General features: G+C 44.9%; 2 protein-coding genes across 2 annotated transcripts in view; one reads left to right on the top strand and one right to left on the bottom strand.

Annotated features, from left to right (window-relative positions):
• BAIAP2L1 (BAI1 associated protein 2 like 1) overlaps positions 1-1,696 on the top strand; it is a 31,980-nt gene extending 30,284 nt beyond the window's left edge. The window contains exons 13-14 of the mRNA XM_027878170.1: positions 500-540; positions 1,090-1,696. Coding sequence (XP_027733971.1) covers positions 500-540; positions 1,090-1,165 — 117 coding nt within the window. The 3' untranslated portion in view covers positions 1,166-1,696. The remainder of the gene's footprint in view (positions 1-499; positions 541-1,089) is intronic.
• Positions 1,697-2,976: 1,280 nt separating this feature from the next.
• BRI3 (brain protein I3) lies at positions 2,977-14,915 on the bottom strand. Its single transcript, XM_027878172.1, has 3 exons — positions 14,642-14,915; positions 13,049-13,163; positions 2,977-3,367 (listed from the first exon to the last, which is right to left on the bottom strand). Exons 1-3 carry the CDS (start codon positions 14,811-14,813, stop codon positions 3,235-3,237), a joined length of 420 nt encoding a protein of 139 aa, XP_027733973.1. The 5' UTR covers positions 14,814-14,915; the 3' UTR covers positions 2,977-3,234.
• Positions 14,916-17,188: the final 2,273 nt, after the last annotated feature.

Below are 17,188 nucleotides of genomic sequence, written 5' to 3'. Positions count from 1 at the left end.
AGACTAAATTGGTACAAGTCAAGTTGCTCCATAAAAGGTGACTGTGTATTCCTGCTTCTAAATGCAAAAATGTATATTCCAATTTTCACCTTGAGTTTTACCTGACACCTAATACAAGCAATTGGTTTGCAGTTTAAAATACATCCTTAAGCAAGAGGGGGGAAAAAGTAGGAATTAGGCGTTTGCTGAAACGTCCCCATAGCACAAGTGGTTTGCCAAAGGCAACAGTTTTCCATTTTGTCCCACCCAAAATGCTGCATCCTGGAGCAGCCTGGGACAGAGCAACACTGCCACCTCTTGGGTTACCTTCACTTCTCAGCGTCGCTGTAACTTTCTGATTTTGAATCCTGTTCAGTTCAGCTGAACTACAAAATAATTGTTCTAAATGGCTAAATATTTTAGCCTACCTGAATGATAGAATCTCTTTTCCTTAGCAGGATAGTGAGGGCACCTGTAGCATATCTTTATAAACTTGTGTAAATACGCTTTTCTTTTACAGAAACCCAACATGAATGGCATTACAAAACCACCTTTTCTAAGGTATGTTTTTAACACTTCCACACAGATTTATTTGTGTTGATTTTCATATTAGCTTATATTATTTTATCTGCTGTAAGGGAAAGCAATGATGTTTATCATTAAATTCTCTGGGACCTTTCCCAGGCACTGGTAAAACATTATGGCTAAATTTTCTCAAGAGTGGCCTCAAGTGGAGTACAATGAACAGGCCCTTCTCAGAAAAACGTGTTTCTCCAGTAGTTTGTCAGGGAGGAGGACTTAACCTTCCTTTAACTGCCTCTTAAGGTTTAAAAGCAAAAATCCTTAAAGACTGGAACTTGTTTAAAAAAGTCCAGATCTAACTGGGCACTAACTTCCCAAATTTTTGGATCACTGCAAAGTGAATCCTCACACATAACCTTGTTTTACAAATTCAAGTTAAACTAAGAATTGCACAGAATCCTTTAGTCTCAAACCATAACTCACTGTTTGAAGTTGTTTGTAAGACAACTTCCATGAAGAACTCGAACTGTTTAAATTGGGGGTAGGATTGCAGCAAGCCTTTGAGTAACTTTATGCATTTCTTTTCAGTGGAGAGAACCCCTTTGCAACCGTGAAGCTCCGACCAACAGTAACAAATGACAGATCAGCACCGATCATCCGATGAACACGCGGCCCAGACACGTCCTCCTTCTTTACCAACACCCAGTTCAGTAATGACAATTACTATCTCATCTTCCTCTAAAAATTTATTTAAATGTAATTACTGTACAATATTGGCATACTGGAATGGAGCTCTGATGTTTTTGGTTTGTTTTTTTTTAAAAACCTTTGCTTTCTAATGAGGTAATTGCTTTGGGCTAGTGTTTGATTTTACAGTATGCCTTTTTTGTAGTAGGATTTGTGAAAATGCTGGAGATAGTTTGGATGCTCTAGTGAATCAGTGTAAGTAATAGCTCACAGATCTGAATCTTTGGCATTCATTATCTGAAAGCTGCAATGGTAAGTTCTAGAATATAAGCCTGCATATGCCACCTACTAAAGAAGATAACAGTGATTTTATTTTTTTTTTTCAAACAGAACAATGTAACAAACTGCCTTATTCCAGAATAGAGAATCATCTGTATAAATGATTATACATTATTTTGTGTAAGAAAGATACCTTAGGTTATAAATAAATATTTATCCTTTAAGAATAGCCAACTTGTAAAGCTTTGCTTGATGTTCACGTACAAATTTCCAAGTGTTAACAGAACCCCATTTTCAGTCTCGTGTTGTACTGCTAAGTTTTGTCTTTAAAACGTGTTGTCAAACTTTAGTCTGATAAAAAGTCATAATAAAGCAGTGCCACGATTTTTTCTCAAGTGCCAACACAAAAAGCTGCCTCTGAAGTTCCTCCATGACTGCAGCCTTCCCAAAGGAGAAGGAGCTGAAGTTTGGAAAGTTTTGGTTAAGGAGCTGAGCAAAGCCTGAACGCTGGCACGGTGCAGTGAAACTGAGCTTTTAACCTCAGCCACAAGCAGAGCTGAGCAGTTTGTCACCTCAGACTCAGGTGTGGTAAATCCAGCAGTGCCAGCTTGTCCAAAAGCCTTTTCCTACAGTAATAATCACCTCAGAAATTAGCCTAGACTGCTAGAAACTAACTCTCTGCATCAGCAGCAGGTGCTTCATCCCTGCACTCGGGATCTTCCCACTGCTGTTGTCTGTGTTGTGACTGCTGCCACCGATTAATCCTTACTCCAAATCATTCTATTTTACATATGTACATGCTTCCTGAAGCATCCCCTGGATCATTCTACTACTATAAACAGTGAATTCAAGTCATGTGAAATGCCTTTCAGTTACTTAATATCAAAAAATAGTATATGAGCATGTGCTGGCTGGTCTCACACTGCCTTTCAAGTTCAAGGCCGAGGACACTGCTAGAGAGCCCTGCATAAATATCCACCATCCCAGTCTGAAACACCAGCTTTTCACAAGGGTAACTTACACCTGAGCCCCTTTTCTAAAGCATATTAGAGACAAGTCAATCTAGACTGTATGAGCTTTCAATAATCCAGTGTCAGAATTAAATATCTAACATGTACAAACTTCTCCTGAGGGCAGCTCACAGTTGGCAGTGCCCTGGCCTCTTTCTAGAGAGGAGGGCCCTGCTGCAGACAGAAGGTTCTGCTGTCTGTGAACCCACACATCTGCATGAAGCAAACCCTTCACTAATTAAAGCAGGGCTCTGACTGTGTGTTATTACTTGTGCCTTCAGAGAGAGGAGAGGGGTTGTTAGTCTAGTGGTCAAACACTTGCAAAACTTCCCTCAAATATCCGACGTCCCAAACAAGTACAGCCTTAAACCATGGTTTATCATCAGCATAAACATTCTGGCAAATATTTATCCTTCATTGTAGCTAGGATTACTAACTCTGCTTTCAGACTATGTGTTATCAGACACATCAGTCACATACTTAATAATCCAGCCACAAGTTGAGGATTGCAAAAGGAAAAGCAGTTTTATTTAGTTTTCAACAGGTGCCACTAAACATGGAAAACAAGTCAGGTTTTCATGTTTTGCAATGCACATGCTCATAAAAGATTAAGTTTAAATTACATGCAAGAGAGACTAAATTTCTTCACACTTTACAAAACAGGTCTGAAGCAAATAACATGATTGTACATGACATTTACATTAGAAAGAGTACGCTAACAGTTGTAGCTTCCGTAAGCACGTCCACCTTCATCCCCTCAGCCAAAAGCTGCCCCACAATTAGGGCATCTTCTCTGCCTCAGTGCAAGGCAGAACAGAATCCCAATTGGAAAGAATACAATGGCACACAAAACACCAAGACAGGTGAAGGTGTCCTCCAACACGCCAACCCTGCAAAAAGGGAAAACAGACTCAGTCAAGGACACACACCCCAAGTTTGGCCCCAAGTTACCACTTTGTGATTTGGCAGTCACTGAGAACCACACCATTTTATAGAGTGAGATAAAGTACAAGGTTTGGGGTTTGTTCCTCGTTTCTACTTCCAAAAACTGATGTGCCTTTAGAACTGTAGGAGAACCAACTATTGATGTCACTCACGTGCCTTCAGCTGAGTCCCAGCTCCATGACCACCCTCCATGAGAAATTCTGTTTCAGCAACAGCAGAAATTTAAGAGTCAGGGACTGAAATTGAGGTAAAGTGCTATATCTGAGCATCTCCCAAAATGAAGACAAACAGGAAAACTGGAGTATTCAGACTTCAGAAATTTGTGCAGTTTTACCAAACAGAAAAAATTCGGAGTTTAGCAAAACAGCACTCGAACAAGATGTATCCTCTTAGATTCCCTGGTACAGTGAAAGTCAACACAAACAGAGCTGAGTGACCCTGAAGTACAGGCCATGAGCAAAGTGCCAAGGCCAACAAGCTGCTGTTTCCCTCCAAGCAGTCACGGACAACCCATTGTAAGTGTAAATAGAGTGAAGAAAGGAAGACACAGGCTCAGAGACCATTTCCTTACAGTGACTGGCTGAAACACTGCAACTTGATTAAACTTCAGAAACATTCACCTTCCCCTCAATCATCAGGAGAAGCCAAAGGCTTTTCAAAGTGCTCTTGATATTCTGCTTCTTATGCAACTTCGTATTCAGCTTCAGCTTTCCCTCATTTTAATGCACTTTGTTTCTGTTTGCAGAATTCTTTTGATAGGAGTAAACTCTGCATCTGGTATAAAGCAACTGTCAGGTACCATTGATCTCAGCAGTAGTTTTATCTTTTCATGTCCTCAGATAACACTCCTTTAAGGCAGCAAGTTAAAAAATGTAGACTAATGCTCAAATCACCACATGGATTCCAGTCTTGGTGCACAAGTGTCCCACGGCTCAGACTTGTGCAGCCCGTGCTGGTCATTGTGGCTATTCCCACCCACTCACCATAACATCCCCTCTGTCCCCTGCAAGTCAGGCAGTCCCAGAGCTCCAGCTATGGGGCAGGCCCTTTGTTTTGCCACGATAAAAGAACATCTGTGTGTCCAGGGAGATAAGAACAGTGAGAGAGCACTGAGAGAGCTCTGCAGAAGTGTTCTGCTTTGATGACACTCTTCAGGATTTCAGATGTGACCATTTTTCCCAGAGCTGGATCAGGTTTTGTAGAGTTAGTTTCAGTAGTGTAGGTACTGCTGTTCTGTCCCCACAGCTCCAAAGCACTTAAAAGCCTCCTCAAATGTGGAAGGAGTTTCACCTCTCTCCCCAGAACCTTTCAGATCCTATTCCCACACCTCTATCATCAAATCACAAATCCCGGTGTCAACACTGACCTAAAATAAAACTTCAGAAGTATCCACGGTACTGCCCCAATTCCTACAACCTCTTTTCTCCAGGATGGCATTGCCATACTCAGTACACTGATAGAGACAGCACATGTTGTAAAGGACAATGGTTCTGGCATGGCACCCACAGTGAGTTGCTGCCTCACAGAATGTCTGGAGGCAAGTCCCACTTTCATTTCTGCTATTTCTACTCCTAGTTTTAATATTGACATGGGCTACAGATACCCAGCAGCAGCCAAGAGCAGGTCTCTTGGAAACAGCACAATGGAATGTCACGGTGACCTACTCTGTAGGTCAGATTTGGTAATGTCTGCATCTGCCTGGTGATACTGCAAGCATTTCTTGTGCTGCTGCTGATGAACAGAGTTCTGTGTGTCACCAACCAGCCCTTACACCTCTGCTGGCTCCATGAGCTGTGGGTCTGTGAGGGTCAGAGAGAACACACCATGTCCCCCCAGCACACATCTCTGCCTCTGCACAAAGAGCTGCCCAGCAGACACGGAGCAGCCCAGGCCACTTTGCTGGGAATCCAAAACTCTCCCTTGGCTCAGCACGTGTGTGAGTCAGTGACTCACAGCACTTGCCCTGCATCACCTCAGCAAACAGCACTCACAAAGCACAGGCACTGGATTTGCACAGTTTGGTCAATATTTCTTTTTTAGGCTGTGTCTGGTGTTCTGCTACAGTGAACTTCAGCCCAAGACTCCCATCAGCCCATGGCAGCAGTGCCTGCTTCCCTGCCTGTCCCCTCTGCAGGGACAGAACTGCTGGTGGAAAAAAAATGCAGCTCCCATTAACTTACCCATGCTACCCAACTCAACTCCTAATCCCAAACCAGTTGTTATATCATTAGCCAGTGCCAGGACACATCAAAATCTGCTTGCTAGGTCAAGTTCAGAGCACACTAACCCAAGTGGAAATGCTTTTATTAGACTGACTGTTAAAGCAGAGCTGAAGATCCTCACATTAAACCTTGCTTCCAGAGATTTCCCACTAGCTGCCTACCTGAGCACATCACTAGGTAGATGGGGATTATGTAGCATGGCTTAAGGCTCACAGGAAAGCTTTAGAGAAATTCCTTTGCTGTACAACCTCTTTAACCTAGGCTGTATCTGGACAGTTAAACTGTAAAATTACATTGCAAGTGACCCTCAAAATTACACTGCAATTAAAGAATGGAGTCAGCAAACAAGGCTCTCATACCACTGACTTCACTCGCTAGGGAAAAAATGTGCTACTGGAAGTGCCATCTCCTGGGAAGACTCTGGTGCTAGGGCTGGAATGCAAAGGGATTCAGGAGAGAGCCAGGGCAAAAAAGATCCTGTAGCATTGAGCCAGAACTGTCCAGTCTGGACAGCAGCTGAACTTGGCCATTTGTCCTTGTGGAAATGCACCCTCAGACCAAACAAAAACCAGCAGCAGAAGCTTAGGAGGTGAGGCCTCTCCTTTTCCAGTGCCCACAGGTTAACCCAGTAACACACCATGAGAACAGAGGCTCAGACACACTCTGGATGATTCTGAGTAACTCAAGATTCTGCAGCTTTCACCACTGCACAGCTCCATACAAGAAAGGCAAAGCCCCTTTTCCAGGCATTTCAGTGCCATCACAAATAACAGTACTTTGGAAATGCACAGTAAGTGCAGTGCACAGCACGTTACAGCTGTTGTATTTCCTGCCTTGCTTTGCTGTCACACTAATGCCATTTTTAACTTTCACACACATTGAGCAGTCCCCTCCTGCAGGCATTGTTTGGTACTGTTTTGAAATCTTCTCCTTGTCCATACTCAGTTCCTGCCCTGAAGCCTACACTTGTGACAAGTAAGCCAGTGTGTCTAGTTAAGAGTATAACCAGCCAATTGATGTGACCCTACAAAATAAACACACTAATTAAACACTAGAGGGGGATCAACCAGGGTACTTCTGGTCAGCCCTGAGCAGTGATGACTGTGGCCTAACCAATTCCAATGAACCCTCCTAATCAGCTTGCAAGGCCCAAGTCCATTGGTCAGCACATGTCCCTGACACTTAAAATAGAATTTATTTTAAACTCCCTTCCCCCTAAACAGAGTTATCCAGAATCGTTTTGTGGACATGCAAAATGCCAAGTAAAAATAAAAAAACCTGCCATCCATATTCAACTCCAGATCCAGGGAAAAGGACAAAGCAAAGCAGAGGGTGCAGTGCTGGGTCAGCACTGGAGTGAGAGCGGGGATAGCCCAGCCCAGGATCACACAAGGCAGCTCCAAGGGACACTCCTGGGAAGCTGATCAGACTGTACTTGCATGACCCCCCCAACGTACCTGCTGTTTCAGAGCCAGTTCCTGTCACATCTACAGCACAGACACCACTGCTGCAGCATTAGCTACACAGACTCCTCTTGGCTTCTGTTGATTTGTGTCACCACCTAATTTTAGATGAACACTTACCCAATCACTGCTTAGCCAGTTACTAAATTTAAAAGGAGAAAAAACTACTTTTTGTCAGGGAGACTATGAATATTTTAGTTTTTACTTGTATATTTTACCTGAGCTACACGGTAATTAGAGACTCCATATTCAAACTGTAGATTCACTAACGTAACCAAACACAAATTTTCTTCTACAGCATAAACCACATAAAAGCTGATTATAACTGCACCACTCCCTCTCTAAAAATAAAGTGGAAAGGTTTATTTATACTGCAAGCAGTATCTTGAATTTAAGCTATAACTGCAGCTGCCAACTCCATATAGTAAGGTCAATTATTCCCACTGACAAGTATTTAAAACCAAATTATTTTTTCAGACAACTCCCTTTTTCAAATTAAGTCTTAAAACATTAAGATCTTAAGTCAAATGCTCAGGATCAGAGGGCCAGTGATGAGATCTGTGAACACAGCATTGGTATGATTTAACACAAGCATTTTTAGACTTATCACTACATCACAGTGGATTACACGTGGAATTTTCAAATCAGTATCCCATCTCCTCCCACTAAGGTTGGTCGAACTTCAAACTTCAAATTTCAATAGGAACATCACACCAGAGTCTTTGGAAACTACACACTAAATCTTTAATTGTGAACATGCAAACAAATCCAGACAGCTTTTCATTATCATCTCCTGGCCAATGCAACGGCAGCAGCTAAGGTAAATATGTTTAAATCTCACCTGCAAGCAGCAGAAGAAAAAGAATTGACAATTATATATGCAACTACTGAGTAAGCAATACTTCATAGTTGTAATTTCCACAAAGAGATGTGTCAGCTCCTCCAGCCTCAGCCTGATGGCATCTTGAACGCTTGTTGATCCATATTCACAGAAAGGACCTCAAATCTCTCTGTACTCATGGTTTGCCCTCCTCAGCACAAGCTGTACATACATGTAAATGCAATTATCCTTAAAAATCACCTTCAAGTAACAGACACAACAGTATTTGCAGATGTATCTGACTTTCCTTAAGTTTTAGGTCCATTTCCTATAGTGAGGGCTGGCTGCAGGGCCAGAGAAGTTCTGGCAGTGGGAACAGCCTGTGCCTGGCTGTTGTCTTTCTTGAAATGCCTCCAAATCACCAGCCTTCTCTAATGCAGGAGCACCACTGCTTTAATTCCAGTTCTGAGAACACACTAATTAGGAGAAAAGCCTCATGGCTTCACACCAAGGTCCAGCCTCACAAACAAGGCTCAGCACGCCAGTCAGAGCTCCCTCACTGTGGACATGTCTCAGGATGAGCCCCTGGTGTGGCTTTGCCTCCCTGATCTGCATGCACAGCCACATCAGTACCACCTCTGGTCACCAACAAACAAGGCCAGTTTCCTCCTCTCTCCCACAACAACTCATTGCTCCAAAGAAATCCTAATTATGACAATATAGGCAAGTATTTTCCAACACAAATTGTGACATTAATAAAAAAGTAAGTGCTGTAAACTCAGGCGCACTGACAGGCTGGGCATTAGGGACCACACTACCATTTTTATACAGCCCCATTAGGGAATATATTCCTTCTGTGCCTTATTAATCACTTAAAGTCTCACTTATTAAAAATATGTGTTTTGATTACTGTCCACAAGTTGGGTCAGATCAGCAGAACAAAACTCCTCAGAAGCAGCCGGAGCTATGGTGTCCTCATCTGGGACCCTGCTACAGCTCCCCCATCCTCTCCTCGGGCTTAGGGAGAAACTTCCTGCTCAGCAGCTGCTGTCAGGCTGGAGGGGGGAAAGGGAGAGCTCTGCCCGTCAGGAATTCCAAACAGTCCTGCTGGATCAAGGCTCTCTCCTTCCCAGTCACGTGTGTGAGCCAGTGCTGCACTTCCCACCCCAACTGCTCCAGCCTCCAAACCACAGCAGAGCAGGGATGGACACCCTGGCACAGCACACACCCACCTGTGGTACCTTTTCTGTTTTTAATTCTTTTCATATTTAACCAGTACAGATTATGAAATTACATTACAGCTATTTACATAAAGTTTAAGTATCCTAGTTATGAATAACTACAGAAAACCTGTATCCTGAGCAGCCTCTTATCAAACCCCTCACAGCATTTGTGATTGAAAAAATGGAAGCAAAAGCAAAAAAATTAAATTTTGAAGGACCCAATCAGCTAAGTGCAATTTTCCCCAGAATTTATTCCCTCGGGAGACATGCATTTAATTGAAGACAACAAAATTTCAACCAAAACCTGACAACTTACTGCTTTGTCAAGTCAAGCAAAAGAAGCCCAAACTCAAAAAAAAAAAAAATCAAACCAAACCAAACAAACAAAAAAACAAAAACTGTAGCAGGGAGAATGCTTGAATGCTTTAAGAGATCTGAGAATAAATAAATAAAAAATAAAACAGTTTTAATCAAACTTGTCTCATCTTCCAGTCCTAGAGGAAGCTTCAGTGTTAGTAGAACTTGGGACCCACTACGATGATTCTCCAGCAGATATTCTTTCCCTCACCTTCTCTCCCAGGCAACTGAATGTTGTTAAATAGGAAAATAAAAATCCAATGTGGCCCCAACAGAAGATCTCTCCTAGATTTTGAAGAAACTGGCTTTTGCAACCATCAGATCAAGAGAATGTGTTCACATTTTTTAAAGGGATCTTTCTTCTGTTAAGTAACAGGAAAGCAAACATTCCTGTGTACTTAGTTCTACCCAACAACGGAAGATGGAGAAAGAGAAAATGAAAGTGAGCACAAGAGAAGCAGCCAAGCTGCATTCTCCAAGCTGAAAAGACAATTACACAGCTGGACCTCTAAAGTCGGTGCCTGTAATGACTCAGTCTGTACTTGGGAACATGAAATGGTTTAGAAGCAGGACCTGGCTGATGCTTAGATGTCAACTAGAACAAAGCTGACAAGGTTCAGCAACTCAGTTTAATTCTCTGTACGTCAGGATTGGGAGTAGAGTGCTGATACAACAGGACTACAACCACCCAAAACATTCTAATAATGCAAGGAAGGATGGAACACACATTAATACTGAGGTCTGTAATTAGAAAGCAACACTGACCAATTAGGACTGAGCATGATCTGACTAAAAAATAGCTCTGATCAAGAGGTACAGCTTGCAAGACAGGAGAGTCACCCCTCAGATGGCAGGAAAGCTCGAGAGAGAAGGGAAAGAACGCAATTACCACGGGCATGCTACTGACTTGGGAGTTACTTCTGCAGATACTTTGTACTTTTCATGTACCTTTTATGACTGAATACCATAAATAAAGCCTAAAGATCAACGGTGCTCTAGCCAGTCATCCCAAGATGACTTATGACTGCAATAAAACAGACACCAACCCAAATAACTGTGTATTTCTCCTCAACCATATATTTTCAGTTGGAAATGAGTCTTATTTCAGTTAGTAACATTAATACATGCCACAGTGCTACAGACAGTTTTATATTTCTGATGGCAGAAATCCTCTTGATGGCCTTAAAAGTAACAGGACAACCGGCCTGGCAGTTTATTAACAGAGTTTTTTATGTACCATTAATAGCTTTTTATGTTTTTCAATGCCCCTTCAACAACTTTTCTGTTCAGAGTTGTACTCTGCAATGTGCAGCCATACTCTTTCTTCATAAAATAGGTTTCCAGGGCAAGGAAATGAACTAGAACTGTGTTTAAGGTCTTGAAAAGTCAAAGAGGATTAAGAGCTCTTTCTCTGAGAACAGCCAGTGTAACCTTTCAGAACATGAACCCTGACCCTTCGGGTTGAAATGAATATTACCAATATTATGCTTCCCACTCAGCCTCCCTGTCCTTTCTCTTGAAATACCAGACTACCAGTTCCATAATGACTCAAAAGACAAGTAATCTGAGATTTAACCCTCCTGCCTTGACACTTGAATCTTGTTCTAAAGGCAACTGGGAACAAACATAGTAATACTGCAAAGGAGACTGTGACACAACACTACCAGATACAGCTGCTCATCCTCAGGATTCCCTGATCCAGAGTATTTCCCAGGTGCTGAGAAGAGTCCTACAGTTTAAACAGTGCAATATTGTGCCTCACAGTGATCAGTATGTCAGTTTTCCTCACAACTTATTTTTGACACAGCCTAAAACAAAATCTGTGCTCCACGTTTTTGTGGAGCACATTTTGCTGCAGGACAGAGTGCACAGTGGGTACTTCCAGCAGAGCAGGTCTAATGACTTAAGAAAACAATCCAGATAGCTCATTTTCCCAAATTTCTCTGAAGTTATATATTACATTTACAAACGATTGTCTCAAAAGTCTCTCCTAGACTATCTCAGGATAACCTCCAGGGGTAAAAAAAAAAAAAAAAAGGAAAAAAGAAATCGCAGCAAGAGCCTACCAATCTGAAGACACTGCAAAGACCACTTCCACAGTAAAATGTTCTGAGCTGTACTGGGTTCTGGGCCACAAGACCTGTATAACACACTGCCTGCCTCTTACCAAGCAACACACAACACCTCCCCTGTCTTCTCGCTGAGCTGCAGCATCAGCATGTTAATGTAATCACTCAGGTGGCAGGATCTACCACATCCTCTGAACAGCTCAGCACTAACTTTCCCTCACTGTTTAAAACGCACACCTTCCAGATCAATAGCTCTGCCTGGTACAGGTTTTTCAGCCTGAACTAGTAGCATTTCAGCAGGCACCTGTTCTTACACAGCACCACAAGACAGTTCCAATTTGAATCCACCTCTGAGGGCAGGGACTGACTCTCAAACCCCAACTCCAGCAGAACCAAAAGACAGCTGGGGGACAGCCCATGCCGTAGGACCACACCCAGCACGCTGCAGCCCACTATCACTCCAGCTCTTCAGGAAACTCTGTTTCCTACACGTCTGGAAGGGAAAGCAAGGGCTCAGACCTGCAGAACACCAAGGGCCCCTTTGCCAGATGCCCCAGGGGTGACTCCCATACACTTCAACAGAGGGACTGAGTCTGCACTTGAGTCAGAGCTGGCACAGCAGTGCCTGAGCTGCACCAGCAGCAATCCCTCTGCCCTCACCCATGACCCAATATCCTGGGAAGAGAACTGAGAAGTGAAAGGGACTACAGCTGACTTACAGCCCTACTGTGGAAACTGAGTGTCTTCTTCCTTTTTTTTTTATGGCTGTGATCTCCCAAAGGGAAGTTGTTCTCTTGCTGCAACTCCAAACAACAGCTGACCACTACTTCTGGTTTTTACCACCACATCAGACTAACACTTTGAGTCAGGTCTATGAAGCTCCCTGTTCTTTTGCAGTCAAAGGACTTCCAGAGATCTTTTAAAGCCCTAAGACACTGATGTTTCACTACCCTGCCTGGTTTTGCACAGTCTGGATGTTGGGAATGGGGCCGCACACCACAAGTTCTTCCACAAGACTGCCAGAAAACCAGAAGTGACTACGGTCAAAGATTACAGAAAATTTCACAATAAAGTCACATTACTCACCATCACCAGGCTCAAACACATGAGAAAGGACTTCCTGTCATCCTCTCCCCCACGAACTGACCCTTTACATCTGCTACTGAAGTGCCTTTTCACTAAAAGTACTGCTTACAGACCTTCCTCCATCATAAAGAACAGACTCATGGATTTATATAAAGTGTCTTGTATTATTTATAACAGTTGTCACAAGCCCATAAGGACAAGCTCATGCTACATAAACCAAAGCACTTCACCACTAAATCTTTGTGGTTCTTCAATTAACTCTATTGCAGTACACACACATACACAAAGAAAAACTACTGAAAACCAAGGAACCATATGGATACCTCAAACACTTAAAAAATAAAAGCCAAGATCGAGTTTATGTCTCAACTCAAGAGCCATTTTACCTGCAGGCAGGACAGCCACCAACTACTACCACTGAAGTGGTGGTAGCAGGCTGTTGAATAATGGTGTACGTGCTTGAATAGTTGGGCTGTGATGTCGGTGGAGGAACAGCATACCCTAAAATAAGAGAGAAAACCTCAATCACCACAGGCAAGGCACAAAGAACAACGATAATTAAAAAGTACGACAATAAAACGTGGAAAACAATAAACAGAAATGCAGTTTTGATTGAGCACTTGAAGCTCTATCAAAATCAGAGCTGGAACACCTGGCACATTGAATAGCAAAGCCACTTCATAAACACAATTATCCAGCACAATTTAACCATCTCAAAGGGACACCGAGCTAATAATTAACTTCAAGAATTTGTTTCAATGCTGTTGAGGGCCAGGAAAAAAAAAAAACAACAGTTTAATCAATGACCACAGCTTTCACTTCTAAATAGTATGTATCAAGTATGGCCCACTCCAGCACACAAACGAGTTGAAACATTGTATCTTCCTCTGGTTTCCAGCTTAAATTCCAATGCTCAGTTTATAACAGGAGAGGTAAGAGAGATGGGATGCAAGTAAAGAGGAAGCAGGACGTATAGCCAGAAAGCCCACGTTGTTAGGTAGAGAATAAGTCCTTTTACCAGTTGTAAGTAGAAGACATAGGCCTTCAACTACTGCATTAACAATAAAAACTTAAAACGAAAAAAAGCTTTTAAAATGGATGATTAGATGTATGCATTGTAATCAACACAGCCAAAGTACACTTTGCCCAGCTATGATCCATTTTGATCTTCTTTCACAGGGCAGAGTTCTGATCTTCTTGAATCAAGTGACACATCTGTAAAGTCCTGCAACCTCACTACTAAAACTGAAAATAATCACTAAGACCTGTATTGCAGGAAAATAAGCTCCAGGTTATTAGGAGGAAAATCAATCTGCGGCCTCAAGCTTCAACTCAATGATTGATGACTGAGGTCTGTGTCTGCTGTGCAATTTTGATAACTTTTGAAGCACTCCTCTTTCCTGAGAGGTTACTTCTTTCTTCGATAGATGTTAGTACCAATTCAGCTAACAGAAGTACTGCATCTACTCACCTGCTTAAGTCCCCCCAAGACTACTGAAGTGTACCAGGAAAAAAAACAAGCATTAACCAGAGTACAGCGAAGTGCACGCAAAGAAAACTCCAAGTTCGGGATCTGTTTTAGCCTTAGGGCGGCTGAGCCCCTGCCATTGTTCCGAGACAGAAAACCCGCGCAAGGAGAGCGACGCTCCCAAACCCCGCCGGTGTTAAGGGGAGAGAACACAAACACCTCAGGGGCACCGAGGGAAGGAGGGAAGAGGGAGATGGCGCTGGGAACCACCTGGATGGGTGCGCACCCGCCTCCCTGTGCGCCGGCTGCGAGCGGGAGAGCCGAGACACCCCCCGCGCCCCGCTGGGCCGGGAGAGCCGCTCGGGAGTTCCCTGGCACGGCTCCCGAGCCAGCCGCGGGGGGACGGAGGGCTCTGCAGAGCCGCCCCCCGGCCCAGCGAAGGGCCAGCACCCCGGGGACCCCCCGACCTCCCCGAGTGCGCCCTCCCCCGCCTCGTCCTCCTCCGACCCACCTGCGGCGGGCGCGGCGCCCGGGTAGGGGTACGGCGGGGGCGGCTGGTAGCCGGGCTGCGGGGCGGGGATGGCGCCGTAGTTGCCGTGCCCGTAGTCGTACCCCGGCGCGCCCGGCGGCGCGGCGGGGCTGTAGGCGGGGGGCCGCTCCTGCAGCAGCGGTTTGCTGTCCATGCTGGGGGCCGGCGGCCCTGCCTCGTTCCCCGCGGACGGCGCGGAGCCAGGTGGGGGGGCCGGGCAGAGGAAGCGGCGGCGCCGCCCGCCCCGCCCCGCCCGGGGGCGCCGGAGCTCGGCGGTGAGGGGAGGGGGGGGGGGGGGGCGGCGGAGCGTGAGGGGCCCGCGGCGGGAGCGGCGGCCCCGGTGCTGCGCTCGCGCCCGGTCACGAGGCCGCCGCGGCCCCACGTGACACCGCCGCTCCCCGGGCGGCGACTCCGCCGGGCGGGCGGCGCGGGGAACCCGCGGCCTTAAAGGGGCCGCGCCCCGCAGAGACACGGAGCGACAGCCCCGTGGCCGTGAAATCTGTAAGGGGACCGCACGCTTTTGAAGAAATTAATATTCTCGCGCGTCCGACGCCGTCATAAGAGGAATGCTGCCCTCTGAAGCTCACAAACTGAGTCTTGGGCGGGGGGGGGGATTCTTTTAAAAGACGATTTTGGGCAGCCCCTGGCCCTGCGTTGACGGCCCTGCACCGGCAGCCCCCGGCCCCCTCACGGACGAGCCCTGCACCCTTCTGCCCTGCTCAGCAGGGCCGTGAATGTGCCGGTGGCCGAGCAAGAGACTGAGGAGGAAGCAGGAGAAAAGTCACGAGGTTCAAAGAATCACTAAAGTTAGGAAAAAACACCACAGGAAGGAAGAGGAAAGCAAGGGGGATGCTGCTTTCTCCTGTACAGCAAACCAGAGGAATGAGTTCAACAGCACTTTCAGCACACTCAGCTGCTTCTGAAACCCAGGATCTCCATGGTTGGACAGCCCAGGTCAGATGCTGTAAAGATCTTAAATGTCTTTTGCTCCAGTTAAAACTTCCTCTTCTTCCCTCCACACCTTCATCTCTTGGGCTGTCTGACTCACCAAATCTTTTGTTTTGGAAATCACGGGTTTGTCCTTCACTAGAGGTACAAACAGCCCTTATCACCCCAGCAAACACTGGTGACTCCATTCCCCAGATAGTGTCCTGTCCACAGTAGGGAAGGCTTAGCCCCATTTCATAGGAAGGGGGTAAAACAACCATAAAAACCAGAAGTGATTAAACAGTTTGCCTCAGAATGAAACAAATGCTCAAAACAGGTGGGAACACAGGTCACACCACCCCAAATCCAAGCCAGTGCCAGCATCACAGGATGATCAGGGGGTCCCTGCCCTCTTGCTTTCTGTCTTCTTCTTCCACTTCTCAGGTGACCCATCTGGAAAGGACACCTAATCTGAGGGCTCTCTTGCTTACTGTTACTGTGGCGGTATCAATATTACATGAGGTTGTTCAAAGAAAAATCTTAAAACACAAATGTAATGCAGTACTTCCTCATCAGGGGAAAGAGACTTCCCTAAAATGAATGTCAAGTGACAAAAAAAAAAAATCGCCCTTTCAAAGAAGCGAGGTTTGGGAGAGCGTGGAAAGCCAACAGTAGGGAAGCTGTCTGTACAAAACCCCTCCAACTGCGCTGGGACAAGGGCTGCGAAACAGGATTGAAAATATCCTGGCTATGCTTTGAACAGAGCAAGGTCTTTCCTAATAACAGAGATTTAAGTTAATTTTGGAGTGCTCCAGCCTTGCCTGGATCAAGGATGTGTCCCAGTCACAGGATAAAGCTCCCCTAACTGCATTTTCAAGGCAAACTCTGCCTTTGCTGTGGGAAACCATAGGTTGTGTTTAGACAGCGACAATTATGGGCAAAAGTGAGGGAAGTCTCCCCAGCCAACAAGGGCGAGTGAGTGAGACCTGGTTCACTGGAAGTAACTCCTTCCTCCTGAGTCACACAGTAACCACAGGACTGAAGGACAGAGGTGAGTGAGGATATCTGGATGTTTCTCTCTCTTTTGCAAGGGTTCAGAGCCCCCATTCAGGGAAGACCCAGGGTGCACCCTTTACAGGTCATAGATTAGAAGTCAAGTTAATATTAGCCCAGAACAAATCCACCCTTCAAATTGATGGCAAAATGAAAATGAGTTTATAATCAGCTTTCTTTGCAAAACCTTCCTAATTACCTCCTTACAGGATGGGAGTTCTATTGCAACACCAGCAACTGAACAAAGCAAGGCTCAACATCAGACACCCAGAGCAGTGAGAGTTTTCATTAGGCATCAATTCAAGCCTAACTTTTGCATCAAATTTCATGTATAGCAGAACCACCAACCACAGAGAGGGTACGTGCTGCCAATGTTATGGAGAGCATTTTTTTGGTTTCACATGTAATGTCCTCCTTAAAATAAGCATGAGAAAACTGTACTGGATGTAAACAACTTATCATGCAAAACCTTTGCATAACCAATCATTTATGCTGCCATCCTGTAAGACTACTGCACTGCAGTTCAAAATCCAAACTGAGAGAAAATCC

Source organism: Empidonax traillii, unplaced genomic scaffold (genome assembly GCF_003031625.1).
Source record: "Empidonax traillii isolate 1590-97213 ecotype Southwest subspecies unplaced genomic scaffold, ASM303162v1 scaffold39:size2480183, whole genome shotgun sequence".
Lineage (NCBI taxonomy): Eukaryota > Metazoa > Chordata > Aves > Passeriformes > Tyrannidae > Empidonax > Empidonax traillii.
The sequence above is the reverse complement of the archived record's forward strand: the minus strand, read 5'-3'. Positions and strand labels throughout refer to the sequence as shown.

Excerpts from the sequence above, each read along its gene's own strand:
- BRI3 (XM_027878172.1), bottom strand. The coding sequence starts at position 14,813 with ATGGACAGCAAACCGCTGCTGCAGGAGCGGCCCCCCGCCTACAGCCCC. Across the intron at positions 13,164-14,641 it reads GGGCGCCGCGCCCGCCGCAG|GGTATGCTGTTCCTCCACCG; the intron begins GTGGGTCGGAGG and ends CTCTTATTTTAG. Across the intron at positions 3,368-13,048 it reads GGTGGCTGTCCTGCCTGCAG|GGTTGGCGTGTTGGAGGACA; the intron begins GTAAAATGGCTC and ends CCCTTTTTGCAG.